Source organism: Caretta caretta, chromosome 5 (assembly GCF_965140235.1).
Source record: "Caretta caretta isolate rCarCar2 chromosome 5, rCarCar1.hap1, whole genome shotgun sequence".
In the NCBI taxonomy this organism is placed as follows: domain Eukaryota; kingdom Metazoa; phylum Chordata; order Testudines; family Cheloniidae; genus Caretta; species Caretta caretta.
Window position 1 is genome coordinate 86949299 of NC_134210.1, and position 17474 is coordinate 86966772.

At 40.7% G+C, this 17474-nt stretch overlaps 1 protein-coding gene and 1 long non-coding RNA gene across 2 annotated transcripts in view; both read right to left on the reverse strand.

Moving 5' to 3' along the window:
* Positions 1–16709, reverse strand: part of LOC125637396 (kelch domain-containing protein 3-like) — a 92587-nt gene extending 75878 nt beyond the window's left edge. The window contains exons 1-6 of the mRNA XM_075128636.1: positions 14848–16709; positions 13907–13975; positions 10389–10461; positions 10000–10042; positions 9047–9125; positions 4669–4757 (exon numbers count right to left, since the gene is read on the reverse strand). Of these exons, the coding sequence (XP_074984737.1) occupies positions 4669–4757; positions 9047–9125; positions 10000–10042; positions 10389–10461; positions 13907–13975; positions 14848–14873 (379 nt within the window). The 5' untranslated portion in view covers positions 14874–16709. The remainder of the gene's footprint in view (positions 1–4668; positions 4758–9046; positions 9126–9999; positions 10043–10388; positions 10462–13906; positions 13976–14847) is intronic.
* LOC142072169 (uncharacterized) lies at positions 1105–3236 on the reverse strand. The gene is made up of 2 exons (XR_012668538.1): positions 2507–3236; positions 1105–1706 (listed from the first exon to the last, which is right to left on the reverse strand). It is a non-coding gene; the product is annotated as an uncharacterized LOC142072169 (long non-coding RNA).
* Positions 16710–17474: the final 765 nt, after the last annotated feature.

Sequence of the window (17474 nt, forward strand, 5' to 3'; positions counted from 1 at the left end):
TATGGGATAATTCACAGTGGCTGCAAAACTTTTGCATGCGTAAGGCCAATTTCCTGGAACTCTGTGAGTAGCTTTCCCCTGCCCTGAAGCGCAGGAATACCAAGACCAGAGCTGACCTGACAGCTGAGAAGCGAGTGGCGATAGCCCTGTGGAAGCTTGCTACGCCTGACTGCTACCGGTCAGTCAGGAATCAGTTTGGAGTGGGCAAATCTACTGTGGAGGCTGCTGTGATCCAAGTAGCCAATGCAATCATTGACGATCTGTTATCAAGGCAGTGACTCTGGGAAATGTGCAGGTCATAATCGATGGCTTTGCTGCAATGGGTTTCCTTAACTGTGGTGGGGCAACAGATAGAACGCATATCCCTATCTTGGCACTGGATCACCTTGCCAACCAGTATGTAAATCACAAGGGGTACTTCTCAATGGTGCTGCAAGCACTGGTGGATCACAAGGCATGTTTCACAGACATCAGCGTGGGATGGCTGGGAAAGGTGCAGGACGCTCGCATCTTTAGGAAATCCGGGTTGTTTGAGCAGCTGCAAGAAGGGACTTACTTCCCAGACCAGAAAATTACCATTGAGGATGTTGAAATGCCAATAGTTATCCTTGGGGACCCAGCCTACCCCTTGCTCCCATGGCTCATGAAGCCGTACACAGGCAGCCTGGACAGTAGTAAGGAGCAATTCAACTGTAGGCTGAGCAAGTGCAGAATGGTGGTAGAATGTGCCTTTGGACATTTAAAAGCTCGCTGGCGCTGTTTGCTGACTAGGTCAGACCTCAGCACAACCAACATTCCCATTGTTATTGCTGCTTGTTGTGTTCTCCATAACACCTGTGAAAGTAAGGGGGAGACATTTATGGTGGGGTGGGAGGTTGAGGCAAATCGCCTGGTGTCCAATTTTGAGCAGCCAGACACCAGGGAGATTAGAAGAGCACAGCAAGGCACACTGCGCATCAGAGAGGCTTTGAAAACCAGTTTCATGACTGGCCAGGCTTTGGTGTGACAGTTGTGTGTATTTTTTCTTGCTGCAAACCTGCCCCCTTTGTTGATTTTAATTCCCTGTAAGCTAACCACCCTCCCCCCTTCGAAATAAAGTAACTATTGTTTTGAAACCATGCATTCTTTCTTTATTAATTACAAAAAAAAGGGGAGATAACTGACAAGGTAGCCCAGGTGGGGTGGGAGAGGAGGGAAGGATAAGGCCACATTGCTTATTGTAGCCACACTACAAATAAAACTGTTTGAATGACAGCCTTCTGTTGCTTGGGCCATCCTCTGGAGTGGAGTGGCTGGGTGCCTGGAGCCTTCCCCCTCCCCTGCATTCTTGGGCATCTGAGTGAGGAGGATATGGAACTTGGGGAGGAGAGCAGGCGGTTGTACAATGGATGTGTGGGGGGGGCTGTGCTCTTGTTGGCTTTCCTGCAGCTGCACCAGACGCTTCATCACATCCGTTTGCTCCCCCATTAGCCTTAGCATCACCTCCTGCCTCTGCTCTTCGCGCTCCTGCCTCTGCTCTTCACATTCACTTAATGCTTTCCTCGCCTCTGACACTGAATGCCTCCATGCATTCAGCTGTGCCCTATCAGTGTGGGAGGACTGCATGAGCTCGGAAAACATGTCATTGTGAGGACGTTTTTTTCGCCTTCTAATCTGCAATAACCTCAGCGACGGAGATGATAGGGGGAGGCTAGAAATATTTTCAGCTGGGGGAGACAAAGAGGGAGAGTAAAATTTAAGATGATACATTTCTGAGAACAAAAGAGAGACTGTTTCACAGTGAATCAAGCAATTCACAGCAGACAGCACATGTACTTTAGGTAAAAGGTCGCATTTTGCCTTTTATATTGAGTGCCCGGAGGTATGGTGACACATCACACATGACTGGGCAACAGAATTTGGTTTCCAGACAGCCATGGTAAGGCAAAGGGTACGCGGGGTTGGCTTCTTATGCATAACATGTGGGAATGATTTCAAATTGCAGCGCCATCCTTTCCCATAGCAAGCAATGGGTTGGGTTTCACATTTAAAAGGAGGGGCTGTGGTTTTCGAGTGGATGTGCAGCACACACCTCCCCCCACCCCACCGTGTGGCTATTCTTCAGGATGAACGCTTTTAGCCGAGCACAAACAACCCAGCATGAATGGGGTCCTTTTACTGTTCCCTTACAAAAATTCCCCTATTTCAACCAGGTGACCATGAATGATATCACTCTCCTGAGGCTAACACAGAAAAATATAGACCGAATGTTGCTTGAATGAGTCCAAAACCCAGGACCATTCGCTGCCATGCTTTGTGCTGCAATGATTCCAGAATACTTTCAGAGTACCTCCAGGAGAGCTTCATGGAGATGTCCCTGGAGGATTCCCGCTCCATCCACAGACATGTGAACAGACTTTTCCAGTAGCTGTACTGACCGCGAATGCATCCCAATTCTTCAGGGCAAATCAAACATTAAACACTATTGCTTTTTAATCCTGTACTGTAGTTACAAATGTGCACTCACCAGAGGTGCATTCTCCAGCTTCAAGGTCAGGGATCCCGCCTGGGGAGGGTATTGGCTCTAGTGTGATGAAAAAGTCCTGGCTGCCGGGGAGAACAGATTCACTGCTTGCCTGTTGTGCATCTCCTCCTCCTCCTCATCCACAAAATCCTCCTCCCTGTTGCGTGAGATTCCCCCCTTGCAGGTGTCCACAGACAGTGGTGGGGTAGTGGTAGGGTCAAGGCTCAATCCAAAGCCCACTGAAGTCATTGGAAAGAATCCCATTGACTTCAATGGGACTTATATCAGGCCTTTAACTCACATATTAAACATTAGCATAAAGTGTACTTCCATGCTCATGAGATGGTATACTCATCTTTTCAAATAATGATAAACTGTCTGAGACTGCACTTTTTATTTTCATTGTTTTGTAAATTTACATCATGAATTTGGTTGGTACACACCTTGTCTGTTACTTGTTCCTTTATTTCTGTTGCTACTTACTTGAAAAAAATAATAAAAAAGCTTATTTATCAAAAAAGCTAAAGCCTTTAAAAAATCTGTTATTTTTGCAGAATAGCAAAACAAAGCAAAATGAATAACAAGAGGGGTTGGTAAAAGTTTACCTCATTTATACGTCAGAAGCCGTACAGCATGTCTGCTCTGTTAAATCATTTGTATAGAGAGTACATATATCATAGGTCACATCTCTGTTACCAGCAACTTTTTATAGTATTACCAAACAATCTTAAACAGGTTTATTGTAATAATGTTTTTATAGACCAACTCAATAATATATTTTTGTAATTACTGAATTCTGCTCTTGATTTTTGAGCCAAATTACATAGTAATCACCGTCAGAAAGCTTTCCAAAATCTTGTGCAAATCTCCTAATGTGTGTAGGCAAATTAGGGTCACATACAAAGCAAACTGTGTGTGTTGCCCTAATGCGTATTCTGAAGTCAGGGATATCAGTATATCTAGGCGAGGTGCTCGTGCACTTTTGTGCATAATATTTTGAAAATCTGGCCCTTACTTTTGAATTTTGATTACTATTTAATGTTTTTTACTTTGCAAAATAAATAAATCCAATGATCATACAGTACAAAGTGATATAGATCATGTTTATATTCATGGCCTCTGCCTAAGAAATGTGAATATACACTGAAAACATGCATTACTCTTTGGGGGAAAACCCACTTCCCCCACAAACCAAATATATAACGTACATTATGCAACATGTCTGGGAAAGTGACTTGTACATTAACTTTGCAAAATGTAGCCATTAAAGTTTTATTTTTTTTTATGTATGAATGCTTAAAATTATAACTTTTAGAGGGTCTTGCCCCAGGTCTAGCTCAGTGCTTAAAAGTATGTTCCTTTGTGGAACTAGTTAGTCTGACTTGAAATGTAGTGCATCATGAACTGATATTTGGTACAGAATTAACCTTTCATTTGGAAAGCTTACAGCAGGGAATCTCACCCACTAATAACATTGCCTCAGAGACTGAAGTAAGAAGACATATGTCAATGAAGACCTGAAGAAGAGTTCTGTGTAAACTCATCTCTCTCACAAACAGAAGTTGGTCCAATAAAAGATATTTAATCACCCACCTCGTCTCTCTAATACCTCAAAGAGGCATTCTTAAATGAGCTGTATTCCTTTTATTTCTCTACAGGGCATGGAAAAGTAAGCTCTGGAATTAGAGTAACAGCTACATAGCAATAAACAGAGTTAATCCATTGCCAACCATCTTTATTTAGTTAACTGACTATGAAACAACGTCTACACAGAATTAGCTCAATTTTTGTGTGGGATTAGGTCTAATAAATATTTCTGCCAATAAAAAAAACCCCAACAGATGCACTATAAATGCAGATTCTAAAGCAGATTTTGTTTTGGTTTCATCTTCTAAAACCTCTCATTCTAAGATAATTACAGCTCTCAATCTGCAGAAAGCATAGTCTTTTCCATACAAAAGATAAGGATGCCATTTTTGAAGGAGGGTAAAGGTCTTAGGAGTCATATGTGGGGCGGTCTTAATTATTAATACATTAAAATAATCATTGCAAGTTTTCATAATGAAAGCAGCATATTGCTTTAATTTGAATAATGGTCCCTTAGACTTGTCATTACCTTAGTGAACTATAAATAGTACAAAATGTAGTCTTACATTTCTACTCACTAAGGTTAAAGCTGTAGACTCCTGGAAGACATTCTTTAGCATCTTGGGTTGAACACCCTCCAAATAAATATATCTTCCCTCTTACTACACTGTAATGAAAAATAATGATTTTACAATTGGTTCATAAAACATGTCCTGAATTATTAAAAGTGATTTATATAGAAAACCCATTATATTTCTTGATTCATTCCTGTTAGCAATGCACATATATAAACTGTATTTTGTATCCAGCTGCAATAAAATTTTATCTGGATTCCAGATAAAGTTTTTACCTTCCCACTAATAGTATCTACGCTGTTTGTTTAGATTTACTAAAAGGTACAATGTCAAGTTGTTTAGGTCCACAGACTTTAAAAACTGTTATAGAAAAAGATGTCCTCTGATTCCAAGAATATAGTAAAAAGTTCTCCCCACTCCATTACTGAGTAACTAAAATATTCAGTGTTGTTTTGGCTTCATGATACATCTAAAAACGAAGTGTGGATATACCCCCTGCTATTCTCCAAAAGCTGTCCATTAGCAAATATTTCTAGAGCTTTGCACATTCCTGCTGATGCCATGACAAATAAGGAAATACATTTTATTTTCAAGTTTCTAAGAAAGCATTACAAAAATGAATTGTATTTTTTTAACTGAGGAAAATACTTGGCAGTACCCTTTTACCCAAAAATGGAAACATGTCTATGTATTTAAACCAAATTCATCTATAAATTAAAAACCTGGAAAGCAAAAGCACATTGATGCAATAATTTGAAATTTAATTCATCATCACTGTTAAAATGGTACCTTTTAAAATGGTCTCTTTCTCAAATTTGCCTAATGTGAGCTTTTGTATTCTAGCCACAATTTCCTTCTATTTTTTTTACATTGTATTAATATTAATGGAGAACTGAAAGTGGCAGCAAATAAATATCATATATCATCTTATTGACACCAGTGCTTCATAGCTAATGTTTTGAAGTGCTTTTGAGATATAATGCTTTGATAAAAGATGCTAATAAAGTGAAAATTATTTCTTTTCAGTCAGTGGTTATTTCTGCAGTGTTGGTTTTGCTAAAGAAGGATTTTGTGCTGCACTTTTCTCTACCTATTGCATATGCCCAACTGTTCTATGTATGTTGTTCCAGCTCAGCAGCCCTTTTTGTAGACATACATGTCACTTATTGGCTTAAAGTATGGACACAACCTTGTTATGATGATTCATTATCATTTCTGGAAAACAAGGCAGTATTTAACATCCAACGCATTCCAGTATCCCTAACAAATTTCACTTACATGAAGATGAATTAATGGATGTTATTATGAAAATCTAGATTTCTTGAGCCAAGAAGCTGGATAATTACAGTATTTCAGAACAGCAGGCTTAATTAACGTAAGCCAAATCACAAGTCTTTTGTATCTTGGACATCAGTGTCTATTTACCTTGCAGGAGCAGGCAAACTTAAAGAGTCCACTGTTATGGCCCACCTGGGGCCATGTTCTGGAAGTTAGAGATTATAAATGTAAGCCTCAAGTAGAGACCATTTTAAAATAAAGTGAAGTCAGTTATTTTCTTCACAGCCAGACTCCCACTTGTCTCTTATCACTAAGGACTCCTTGCTATACAATCGTTTGTCTCTCAGGAATTCTGTCTGTTTGTAGTACTGTTCGCGTCACATTAAGTGAGTTCTAACCAACAAAATAAAACATTTCTGAAAAGGCAAATTGTACTTGTTTACTACAAACTCCCAAATTGCAAGTATATTGTGATGACAAATAAATAAATACACCTAGACTGAAAAAATAAAGGAGGGAATGTGGTTCAAAAGAAGGTGCTCAGAGGCAAGTCTCCTAAAGCCTATTCCTGACTCAGTCACAGATTTATCAAAACACTTAACAAGAGTGAGGCACAAGGACTCTTATCTGTAAAAAGGGGGATAATATTAATCTACTCCATCTGGACACTATGGTGCTAATAAGCGATGGTCACATAAACATCACCCTATACTGGAAAACTACTGACCGCTATTCCTACCTACATGCCTCCAGCTTTCACCCAGACCACACCACATGATCCATTGTCTACAGCCAAGCTCTACGATACAACTGCATTTGCGCCAACCCCTGAGACAGAGACAAACGCCTACAAGATCTCTATCAAGCATTCTTACAACTACAATACCCACCTGTTGAAGTGAAGAAACAGATTGACAGAGCCAGAAGAGTACCCAGAAGTCACTTACTACAGGACAGGCCCAACAAAGAAAATAACAGAACGCCACTAGCCGTCACCTTCAGCCCCCAACTAAAACCTCTCCAACGCATCATCAAGGATCTACAACCTATCCTGGAGGACGACCCATTGCTCTCACAAATCTTGGGAGACAGGCCAGTCCTTGCCTACAGACAGTCCCCCAACCTGAAGCAAATACTCACCAGCAACCACACACCACACAACAGAACCACTAACGCAGGAACCTATCCTTGCAACAAAGCCCGTTGCCAACTGTGTCCATATATCTATTCAGGGGACACCATCATAGGGCCTAATCACATCAGCCACACTATCAGAGGCTCATTCACCTGCACATCTACCAATGTGATATATGCCATCATGTGCCAGCAATGTCCCTCTGCCATGTACATTGGTCAAACTGGACAGTCTCTACGTAAAAGAATAAATGGACACAAATGAGATGTCAAGAATTATAACATTCATAAACCAGTCGGAGAACACTTCAATCTCTCTGGTCACTCGATTTCTGACCTAAAAGTGTCAATTCTTCAACAAAAAGACTTCAGAAACAGACTCCAACGAGAGACTGCTGAATTGGAATTAATTTGCAAATTGGATACAATTAACTTAGCCTTGAATAGAGACTGGGAGTGGTTGAGTCATTACACAAAGTAAAATTATTTCCCCTTGTTTATTCCCTCCCCCCCACACTGTTCCTCAGACGTTCTTGTTAACTGCTGGAAATGGCCCACCTTGATTACCACTACAAAGGGTTTTCTCTCCCCCCCTCCCCCTCCACACTCCTGCTGGTAATAGCTCATCTTAAGTGATCACTCTCCTTACAGTGTGCATGATAAACACCCATTTTTTCATGTTCTGTGTGTATATAAATCTCCTCACTGTATTTTCCACTGAATGCATCCGATGAAGTGAGCTGTAGCTCACAAAAGCTTATGCTCAAATAAATTGGTTAATCTCTAAGGTGCCACAAGTACTCCTTTTCTTTTTATGAATACAGACTAACACGGCTGCTACTCTGAAACCAATAAAAACAGTGTTCTGGATATCCATCCCTTATTTTACAGAGATACTGTGTCCAAAATTTTTAAACTTGGTGCCGAAAACTAGGCTAAAAACAAAAGCCTTATCTTGAGCACCTACAGCTTCTCTTAAAGTCAAGGGAAGTGCAGATCACTTAAAAACCATTTTTTCTTGGAAACACAAGTGATGTCAATGGGAGCTGCACTTGCTCAGCACCTCTGAAAATCAGGCCACTCTTACATACTATTTAGGCTATGATACTTGTGGCAGTGTGTAGCCACATGCCACAGTGAAAAGATGGATTGTCCACATTGCGGTGTATAGCTACATGCAGTGAAGAAAGGCTCTGGCAGGAAGGAGGCATACTTACTTTCTAATTTGATAGTTATCAAATAGGAATGTGAAACACACATTTCTATGGGTGAATCTTGGGCACAACCATAAACTTTTGAATATCAAGGAATTTTTTGATGAACCTCTAAAGAAAAACTACAGTCCAATCAAGCTGAAATTTGCCACAACAACTGCTAATCAAGCGTGGGAAATCTTCCACATCCTGCAGCTGTGGAATGCAGAATTAAGCAAACTTTCGTCTAAATAGGCTGGTCTGCAATAGTTGCAATCCACAACTTTTAGGCACTTGAACAATCCAGAATGTTACCGATATATTTACTTATGAGTAAATTCTTCTGTTGCCACTACTAGCTTTTATTATTTATTTTCATTTCTTTAATGGTGCATCCTTATTTAATTCTCCATGATTTTTTGCATCGCTTGATGCTATATCCAGTTTTGAATTCTGGGAGCTTTGTCTACAGAAAAAGACAGATGCTATAACAACCCATTTAGTTTTTTATTCTAATAATTGTTGAATGTGATCTCCAATTTTTAAGTTACCACCAGAATTCAGGCTTTTTAGTAATTTTCCTGAAATGGAAAGATTTGATTTTTCCTTACGTGATTTAATTTTTCAAAAGTTGCTGATTAGCATGTGGAGTAATACTACAAGGGTTCACTACTTAAATGAACAAAATGTTGTCCAAACAACAATGAGGAAGTGTGAGAGAATGACCTAAAGATTTATCAAACTATGGCAGGAAACGTTCTGAATTCTTTGCTTACCAAAGTGTATGACCTTCTCTGGCACAAGGAATATGTCCATCATGAGGTATCCTCTCCCAAGTCAAATCAGTAAGAGTAACTGTTGATAAATAAGGATATGTTGGATTACTAAAATCAGTATCATTCTATAAAACATAATTAGATAAACACACTGGAAAGTAAGTTTGAAAAGGAGTGTTATGCTTCAAATTCTCAATAAGATTCTCTCATAATGCGCATTTAGAACTAGTACACTTTTAAAAATAACTTCATAGACTTTCCTTATTCTTCCTGCAATCTTTTTTATTTTTGTTTGAGAAAAAGATTGTACTGCTTCCTGTGAAACTGGTTCCCATTGTGAACCACGGAGTGTCAATCAGCTGCAAGAAGAAAACTTTGACCTACTAGTCCCTTGCCCTTCCTCTTTGTCCTTCCAAGACAAACTCATTACCTTTGCAATATGTCTGGCTGCAAGAAGTATGTGTCTCAAGCTGAGAAACTTCACTCATGAATTTGGGCATTCTGTGCGCTAGTAATTTGGCAGCAGCATATTATACTAATATCACTGCTCCAGAAATACAAAGAAATAATTAATCACAGCAGATCAGCAAATAGATTGTAAAATATATCTAAACAAGATATCTTGGTAACACTCTAAGTGAGGAGACGTTGGCTGATCATATTAAGTACATTCAAATCCGTGGAGAATTATGATTATGCAGCTTTTGTTTCAGTACATCTATTCAAACCTAGCAGAACAGGAAGAAAACCTGAAATAATTTGTAAACTATTGTTTAGCAATTTTAGTCTTGGTCTCACTGCTTTTTTCAGTAACCCTTCACTATTTCTATGATGATAACACATTATATGTATAACAAATAATCATCCTATCGCAGTGAAATACGTGCAAAGCCAAAAAAGAGGAATAAACCTATGAGTATTTTGCCTGCCATAAAAGATGAATAATATCTCACTTGTCAACATGTAGAAGTCATTGAAATATATTTGCTGATCATCCTGGGGGAGAGAGACAGAGAGAGAAATTGAAGTTGATATATTTATTTTCAGGACATTAATAATGTCACCAAAGTAGGGAAAACCTTTTTAATTAAACAGTGACTGGTACAAGAATAATACACAGATTGTTACCAGGGAGCAGTGGGTGTAGTACTGAAATACTTCACAGCACACAATAGATGGAATGCTTCTGCAACGATTCTTAAGTAAACATTTCTGAACTCAGAACAACAAACAGTAAAACTAGATTTAAAATAAAAATGTTGTCATTGAATACAGTTCTACAGCAAATTGCTCAGTGTTAACAGTTCAATAAATTATGGCAAGGATACCCAGCTACACTTACAAAGATATTACAAATGGAACAGCCTCCAAATACAAATGCTATGTTGCCTGCCATTGTCAATGCATGTCCATGCCTAAAAATGAAACAGAACAATGGTGAATAACCTGAGTCGTTGACATGACTGTGCAATATTTGTTTCTTCTCTCAAGGCTGTTCATTATGACTATTTGCCATTTATATTGTGGTAACAACAAGAAACCTCAGCCATGTCAGGGCTTGATTGTGCTAGACACTGTACAAGTATCAGTGTCCCAAAGTGTTTATTGCCTAAATTACACACATGTCAGGGAAGGGAAGAGGAAGAGGATGGGCTATCAAATATTAGGATGTCAGTTCAGATAAGCACAGGGCACAATTCACAGAGCATTAGTAGCAGGAATCACAGCTTGCCACCTGCCTACCCATTATCCAGTGCTAGTTTTCTGTATGCATAGCAGCAGAGGTGAGTTTTAAGGAGGAACCTGAAGGTGGAGGCTTTTCCTACACACAAGTAACAGTAAGGGAGAGAGCCTGAAATTGATTCTGGGAGATGCAAACTACTGAGGCTGTCCTCATTGGCAGAGTGAGGGCAGGGGTCAACCTCACAACAAAATAATAGGATGGATAGGTGGAGTAAACTGCAGATGCCTTTGAAGTTTAGGGCAAAAAGTTTGTGCTAGATCAGTGGTGGGCAGCCTGCGGGCCACATGCGGCCTATCAGGGTAATTTGATTTCAGGCTGTGAGAAATTTTGCTGATGTTGACCGTCTGAAGGCACCACCCCCCCGCGCTCCCAGTGGCCAGGAACAGAGAACCGCGGCTCCTGGGAGCTGTGGGGGGCTGTGCCTGCAGGCAGTCAACGTTAGTAAAATGTCTCATGGCCCATAATCAGATTACCCTGATGGGCCGCATGCAGCCTCTGGGCTGGTTGGCAGGTTGCCCACCACTGAGCTAGATGTTTAGAAACAAATACTGTGTGATTCTTTTAATAGTTTGAAGCCCACATCCCCAAGGTCTTCTGGTACCCCTATGATTCTTTCATTTCTTGTCAGAAATGATTCTTTAGACACCTAGAGATTTCCTAATTTGGTAGCTCTCAAGGGAAGACAAAAGCCCTTCTCACACAGAAGCAGCGTATCTTCCATCCCCCTCTCCATCTCCACTTTAGGGGAGCATTGGTGTTCAATCTACCTCTTTCTTTTCTCCCCCATTGCAGATAATACTAGTGGTTGGCTTAGCACTTCCAGAAATATCTCCACAGGGCTTTGCTAGTGACATGAGAAGCTCTTTGTAATTTTTTCAGTCTTATTTAGTCACACCTAGATATAGCTTGCTCTTAGGACTGTTTTATTCCATGGGCTGTCTAATGTCAAGGAATAACTGAAACTAATACAAGCAAAGTTTCTCTGGTACTAAGCAATCCAGGAGAGAGCACTGTAAACAGAGAACCTGATTGTCAAAAATAGAAGAAAGCACATTCTGCTGTGTGACTGGAATATTGGCACTTCAAACACATGAAGCAGCACGGGCCACTGTAGCAGATGAGAAGGGGAAATAAAAAAATCCTTTAGATTATTATCACCAGTGTGTCCTTCTAGTTACCAAGCCCTGGGACATAGTTGTTTTCCAGAGATGAATTGTTCAAATATAAAGAATGTTCCAGCACAGCTCCAGCTGTGATTACGTATCCAAGTACAAAGGTTAGAAAATTAATGACCAAACAAAAATATTTACAGAATTTCAGTAAATAAAAAAAAAAATATCACCAAGTGCCTGTGTGGTGAGGTTTATTAAATCAATAAATGACGTGATGGACCATTAGCGTCAAGAAAAGAATTAATTTTATATATTCTATCCATAAACTCTTTCCCCGCCCCTCATAAAGAAGCTCCTTTTTACAACACCCCTACTCATCTCCTACTTTGATCTAGACTTGATATATCCCATTAATATTTTTTCAAACAAATTAATGATTGGTAGGGAGTGGTTCCCTCCCCAGTTTCTGCTGGAATAGCACTTGCCACTTTAAAACCATAGGCCTACTCCTATAAACACATTTGCACACACAGATCCTAAGGTGCATATGGATATTTAAACTACTAAAATATACGCAAATTTTCAAATATATTAAGCACATCTGATTAACACCATGAACTTTTTTAAATTTTAGGAGGTAAATAAAGTACTCTGATATCTATAATAGCTAAAAAATAAAATTGAGAGTTTTCTTCAGTGAGTGATGGATAACTAAGGTACTCTGTCATAATGAGTGAAGTGAAATAATAATCATCATCATCATCAGAATTACCTTGTGTATACAACCCTTATCTGGCAAGATCCCAAAGCACTTTACAAACTGCTTTTATAATAGTGACTAGCGCAGGGGTGGGCAAACTACTGCCTGCAGACCGGATTCAACCTGCAAGCTGTTTTAAGGCAACCCATGAGCTCCCGCTGTGGAGTGGGGTCAGGAGCCGGACCACACGGCTCGGCCCCACTCTGGCACTCTGGCTGGGGCACTGGGTCAGGGCCGTACCACGTGGCTCGGCCCCACTCTGGCTGGGGCGCTGGTTTGGGGGCCGTACCATGTGGCTTGGCCCCCCTCCAGCCAGGGCGCAGGTCAGGGGCCATAGCATTGCCCCACTCTGGCACTCTAGCTGGGGCGCAGCGTCAGGGGCCACACCATTCAGCTCCCAGAAGCCATGGCATGGCCCCGATCTGGCTCCTACGCGCACCAATGGGCCCCTCCAGTGCACCAATGGGAGCTGCAGGGGCAATGCCTGTGGATGGGGCAGCGTGCAGAGCCACCCCTGGCTGCGCCTCCGCGTAGGAGCCAGAGAAGGAACATGCCACTGCTTCCAGGAGCCGCTTGAGGTAAGCGCCGCTCAGAGCATGCACCCCTGAGCCTTTCCTCATGCCCCAACCCCCTGTCCCAGCCCGGAGCACCCTCCTGCACCCCAAACCTCTCATCCCCAGCCCCACCCCAGAGCCTGCACCCCAAGCCAGAACCTGCACCCTTTCCCGCACCCCGTCCCAGCCCTGATCCCCCTCCTTCCCTCCGAACCCTTCAGTCCCAGCCCAGAGCACACTCCTACAGCCCAAACTCCTCATCCCCAGCCCCACCTCAGAGCCCACACCCCAAACCAGAGCTTTCACCCCTCCCATACCTTAACCCCAATTTTGTGAGCATTCATGACCCGCCATACAATTTCTATTCCCCAATGTGGCCCTCGAGCCAAGAAGTTTGCCAACCACACCAAAATTTTATCATGGGATCTTATGTAATCACAAGTGATCAGAATCTCAGTTTTATATTTCATCTGAAAGATATGTGATTTTTAATTAATGTAAAGCTGTAAGGGCAGATAGACAATGTGAAACACTGTTTGAATAACAGCTGATTTTCTTATTCATAGGCCAAAGTAGGTGCAACAACATGAACTAAATTCGACTCACACTTTTACTGTATAAAAGTAAAACAGAAAACACACTATTTGAAGGAGACTGGTAGACAATAGTACGTTATTACTTATGACATACCTAGGGCTTGGAGAGTCTCCAATTACCTCTTTTCTAATCCAATGTCCACTTGCTAATGCCATCTTTGAACTATTCAGAAAAATATATATAGTCAGCAGGAAAATTCCAAAATCTATGAATATTCTTGATTTTGTACAGGTGTTTAAAGAACAGATTTAAAAAAAAACCAATAGCCAGTATTTCTTTATTAATCAGTTGTACGTAATATTTTGTGATATAGCATGGCCAGAGGGCAGCACGAGAGTGTTAGAAGGGAGCCTTATTCCCTGTAGAGGGAAGAAAGTTTGCTATAGATTAATTAAAGCACCTGAAGCCAGTCACCTGATAAACCCCCCCGCTTCAAATCAGACAAGGGAAGGAGTTGAAGGAGAGTGGATTGGTGTTGGAGCAGAGAGCAGTTTGGAGGGAAGCAGAGGAGAGTTTGGAGAAGTGCTGTGGTGAGCTAAGAAAACCAAGACCCTAGGTAAAGTGACACCTGGTTTGTGCAGAGGGAGGGCAGGAAGCCCCACAGGCTGAAGGGCAGGAGAAGGAAGTAGCCTAGGGGAAGGAACAGGTTCAAGCAGTTTACCGCTATCCCTAGGGCTCCTGAGCTGGGACCTGGAGTAGAGTAGGACCTGGAGTAGAGCCTGGATCCCTCCTGCTCCACTTGCCCCACTAGTGTCCTAGAGGAGGGAGTTAATACCCCAGTTCAAAGGGGTGAGAAATGGTGCCCTGAACCCTCCTCAAGAAGAGAAAGAGCAAGACAAATTAAAGTAGTGCTGGCAATTTGCCACAATTTGTTAATGGTATTTCATATACTGCATAGGAGTTCTGATAGGCTTTCCAAGCTAAAAAGCTCTACTTGGCATGAGAAAAAATTTAAATACTGACCATGAATGAGTCAGAAGTATACTCCTCTTTTGTTGTTCTTCTACTGATCAGCAGCTCCATATTTCACTCACCTGTTGTGCGTGTGTCTTGCACTCATGCAGGAGATGACTGTTTCTGTAGGTTAAGTATGCTGCCAGAAATTAATCTCTGGTCTCATTAATTCAGCTCCAGTTCATTCTTTACCTACATTGATAGCAGTTGCTATGACACAAAGGTACACAGAGAGAGGTGCACACCTTACATTATTTCTCTGATGCAGCATTATTTCCGGGTGACAAACGCATTGCAGGTTAAAAAAAGATACTTTACAATGCTGCATTCATGAACCATCAGAGTTGCAGTCAGCAGCTGATTTTTTTAATATTTGGTTAATTTAACAGACTATGCTTTTTGTTTATTATTAGAGTAATTAGTCTGAGGTACCTTATAAAACAGTGGACACCTGTCATGGTAAAATAAGTCTACTACCACCAAATCTTGAACTCCTGAGGAAAAGAGAAAAGATCTGGGCCTGTAAACAGAATTTCAGTATAAATGAAATTGTAATACATTGAAACTTTGGGACTTTCATTCTACTAAATTAGAAGCAGTTTCACTCAGTCCATGTTCGTTGAAAATGAAGTGCATGGTACATTGGTTGCTGTTTTGATATGTGATTATGATTTTCACTGAAGTCATTCCAGACCACAAAATTAAAAATAAAATCCTGTTTCATTGTTGCAGTAGAAATTAATTCTCCAATGTACACAACCATTCCATTGCTTTTCTATATGAAGGAGATTGGCAATTTGGGAGTTCTTAGATTGTTAAGCATGTTAGATAAATAATGATAATGGTAGAGAGACATCTCAGCTATGATAGGTGTATTTAGAGATCAGGAAATGCAGGTAATTTGCATTGTTAAGGCTGCATACTGCTCATTTCCCACAATTCATACTGAATTAGAGTTGTATGCACTGACTGCAGATGGAATGCTTAAGTGTCTTGCTGAAAATGGAGCTTTGACATTTCTCAGGTGGTATTAAATAAAATTATTTCTTTTTCCAGTGGGTCTTATTATTGGTAAAAATCACTACATTATAATCTTAGTGGGGGTAGTTTTAATTCTCATGCATTTTTTTTTTTACCTGTTTGCAGTTCTCTGTGTGAAAGATAAGACTTTCAGTTGTTTTCTTTTTTAAATATGTAAATAGACTAAGGATTTATCCCCAATTTAATTTAATTTCACTAAATTTAGGTGAGATAATGAACCTATTTTTTCATTATTCTTAAACAAACACAAAAAAGAAAAAAGGAAATGACATTTATTATTTAGACTTAGTGGGCTCAGCATTTAACTATCAAAAACAACCTCCCTTATGTTCACATAATATCAAGGTTATAATTTTAAACAATCACAAGTCAGGAAATACAAAAGTAAAGTTTCGCATAACAATCTTAATGCACCTACAATAGCTATTTTGCTTATCTTACTTTCCTATTTTTATAGGTTTCAGAGGAACAGCCGTGTTAGTCTGTATTCGCAAAAAGAAAAGGAGTACTTGTGGCACCTTAGAGACTAACCAATTTATTTGAACATGAGCTTTCGTGAGCTACAGCTCACTTCATCAGATGTTTACCGTGGAAACTGCAGCAGACTTTATATACACACAGAGAATATGAAACAATACCTCCTCCCACCCCACTGTCCTGCTGGTAATAGCTTATCTAAAGTGATCAACAGGTGGGCCATTTCCAGCACAAATCCAGGTTTTCTCACCCTCCACCCCTCCACACAAATTCACTCTCCTGCTGGTGCTAGCCCATCCAAAGTGACAACTCTTTACATAATCAAGTCGGGCTATTTCCTGCATAGATCCAGGTTTTCTCACATCCCCCCCACCCCCATACACACACAAACTCACTCTCCTGCTGGTAATAGCTCATCTAAACTGACCACTCTCCAAGTTTAAATCCAAGTTAAACCAGAACATCGGGGGGGGGGGGTAGGAAAAAACAAGAGGAAACAGGCTACCTTGCATAATGACTTAGCCACTCCCAGTCTCTATTTAAGCCTAAATTAATAGTATCCAATTTGCAAATGAATTCCAATTCAGCAGTTTCTCGCTGGAGTCTGGATTTGAAGTTTTTTTGTTTTAAGATAGCGACCTTCATGTCTGTGATTGCGTGACCAGAGAGATTGAAGTGTTCTCCGACTGGTTTATGAATGTTATAATTCTTGACATCTGATTTGTGTCCATTTATTCTTTTACGTAGAGACTGTCCAGTTTGACCAATGTACATGGCAGAGGGGCATTGCTGGCACATGATGGCATATATCACATTGGTGGATGTGCAGGTGAACGAGCCTCTGATAGCGTGGCTGATGTTATTAGGCCCTGTGATGGTGTCCCCTGAATAGATATGTGGGCACAATTGGCAACGGGCTTTGTTGCAAGGATAAGTTCCTGGGTTAGTGGTTCTGTTGTGTGGTATGTGGTTGTTGGTGAGTATTTGCTTCAGGTTGCAGGGCTGTCTGTAGGCAAGGACTGGCCTGTCTCCCAAGACTTGTGAGAGTGTTGGGTCATCCTTTAGGATAGGTTGTAGATCCTTAATAATGCGTTGGAGGGGTTTTAGTTGGGGGCTGAAGGTGACCGCTAGTGGCGTTCTGTTATTTTCTTTGTTAGGCCTGTCCTGTAGTAGGTAACTTCTGGGAACT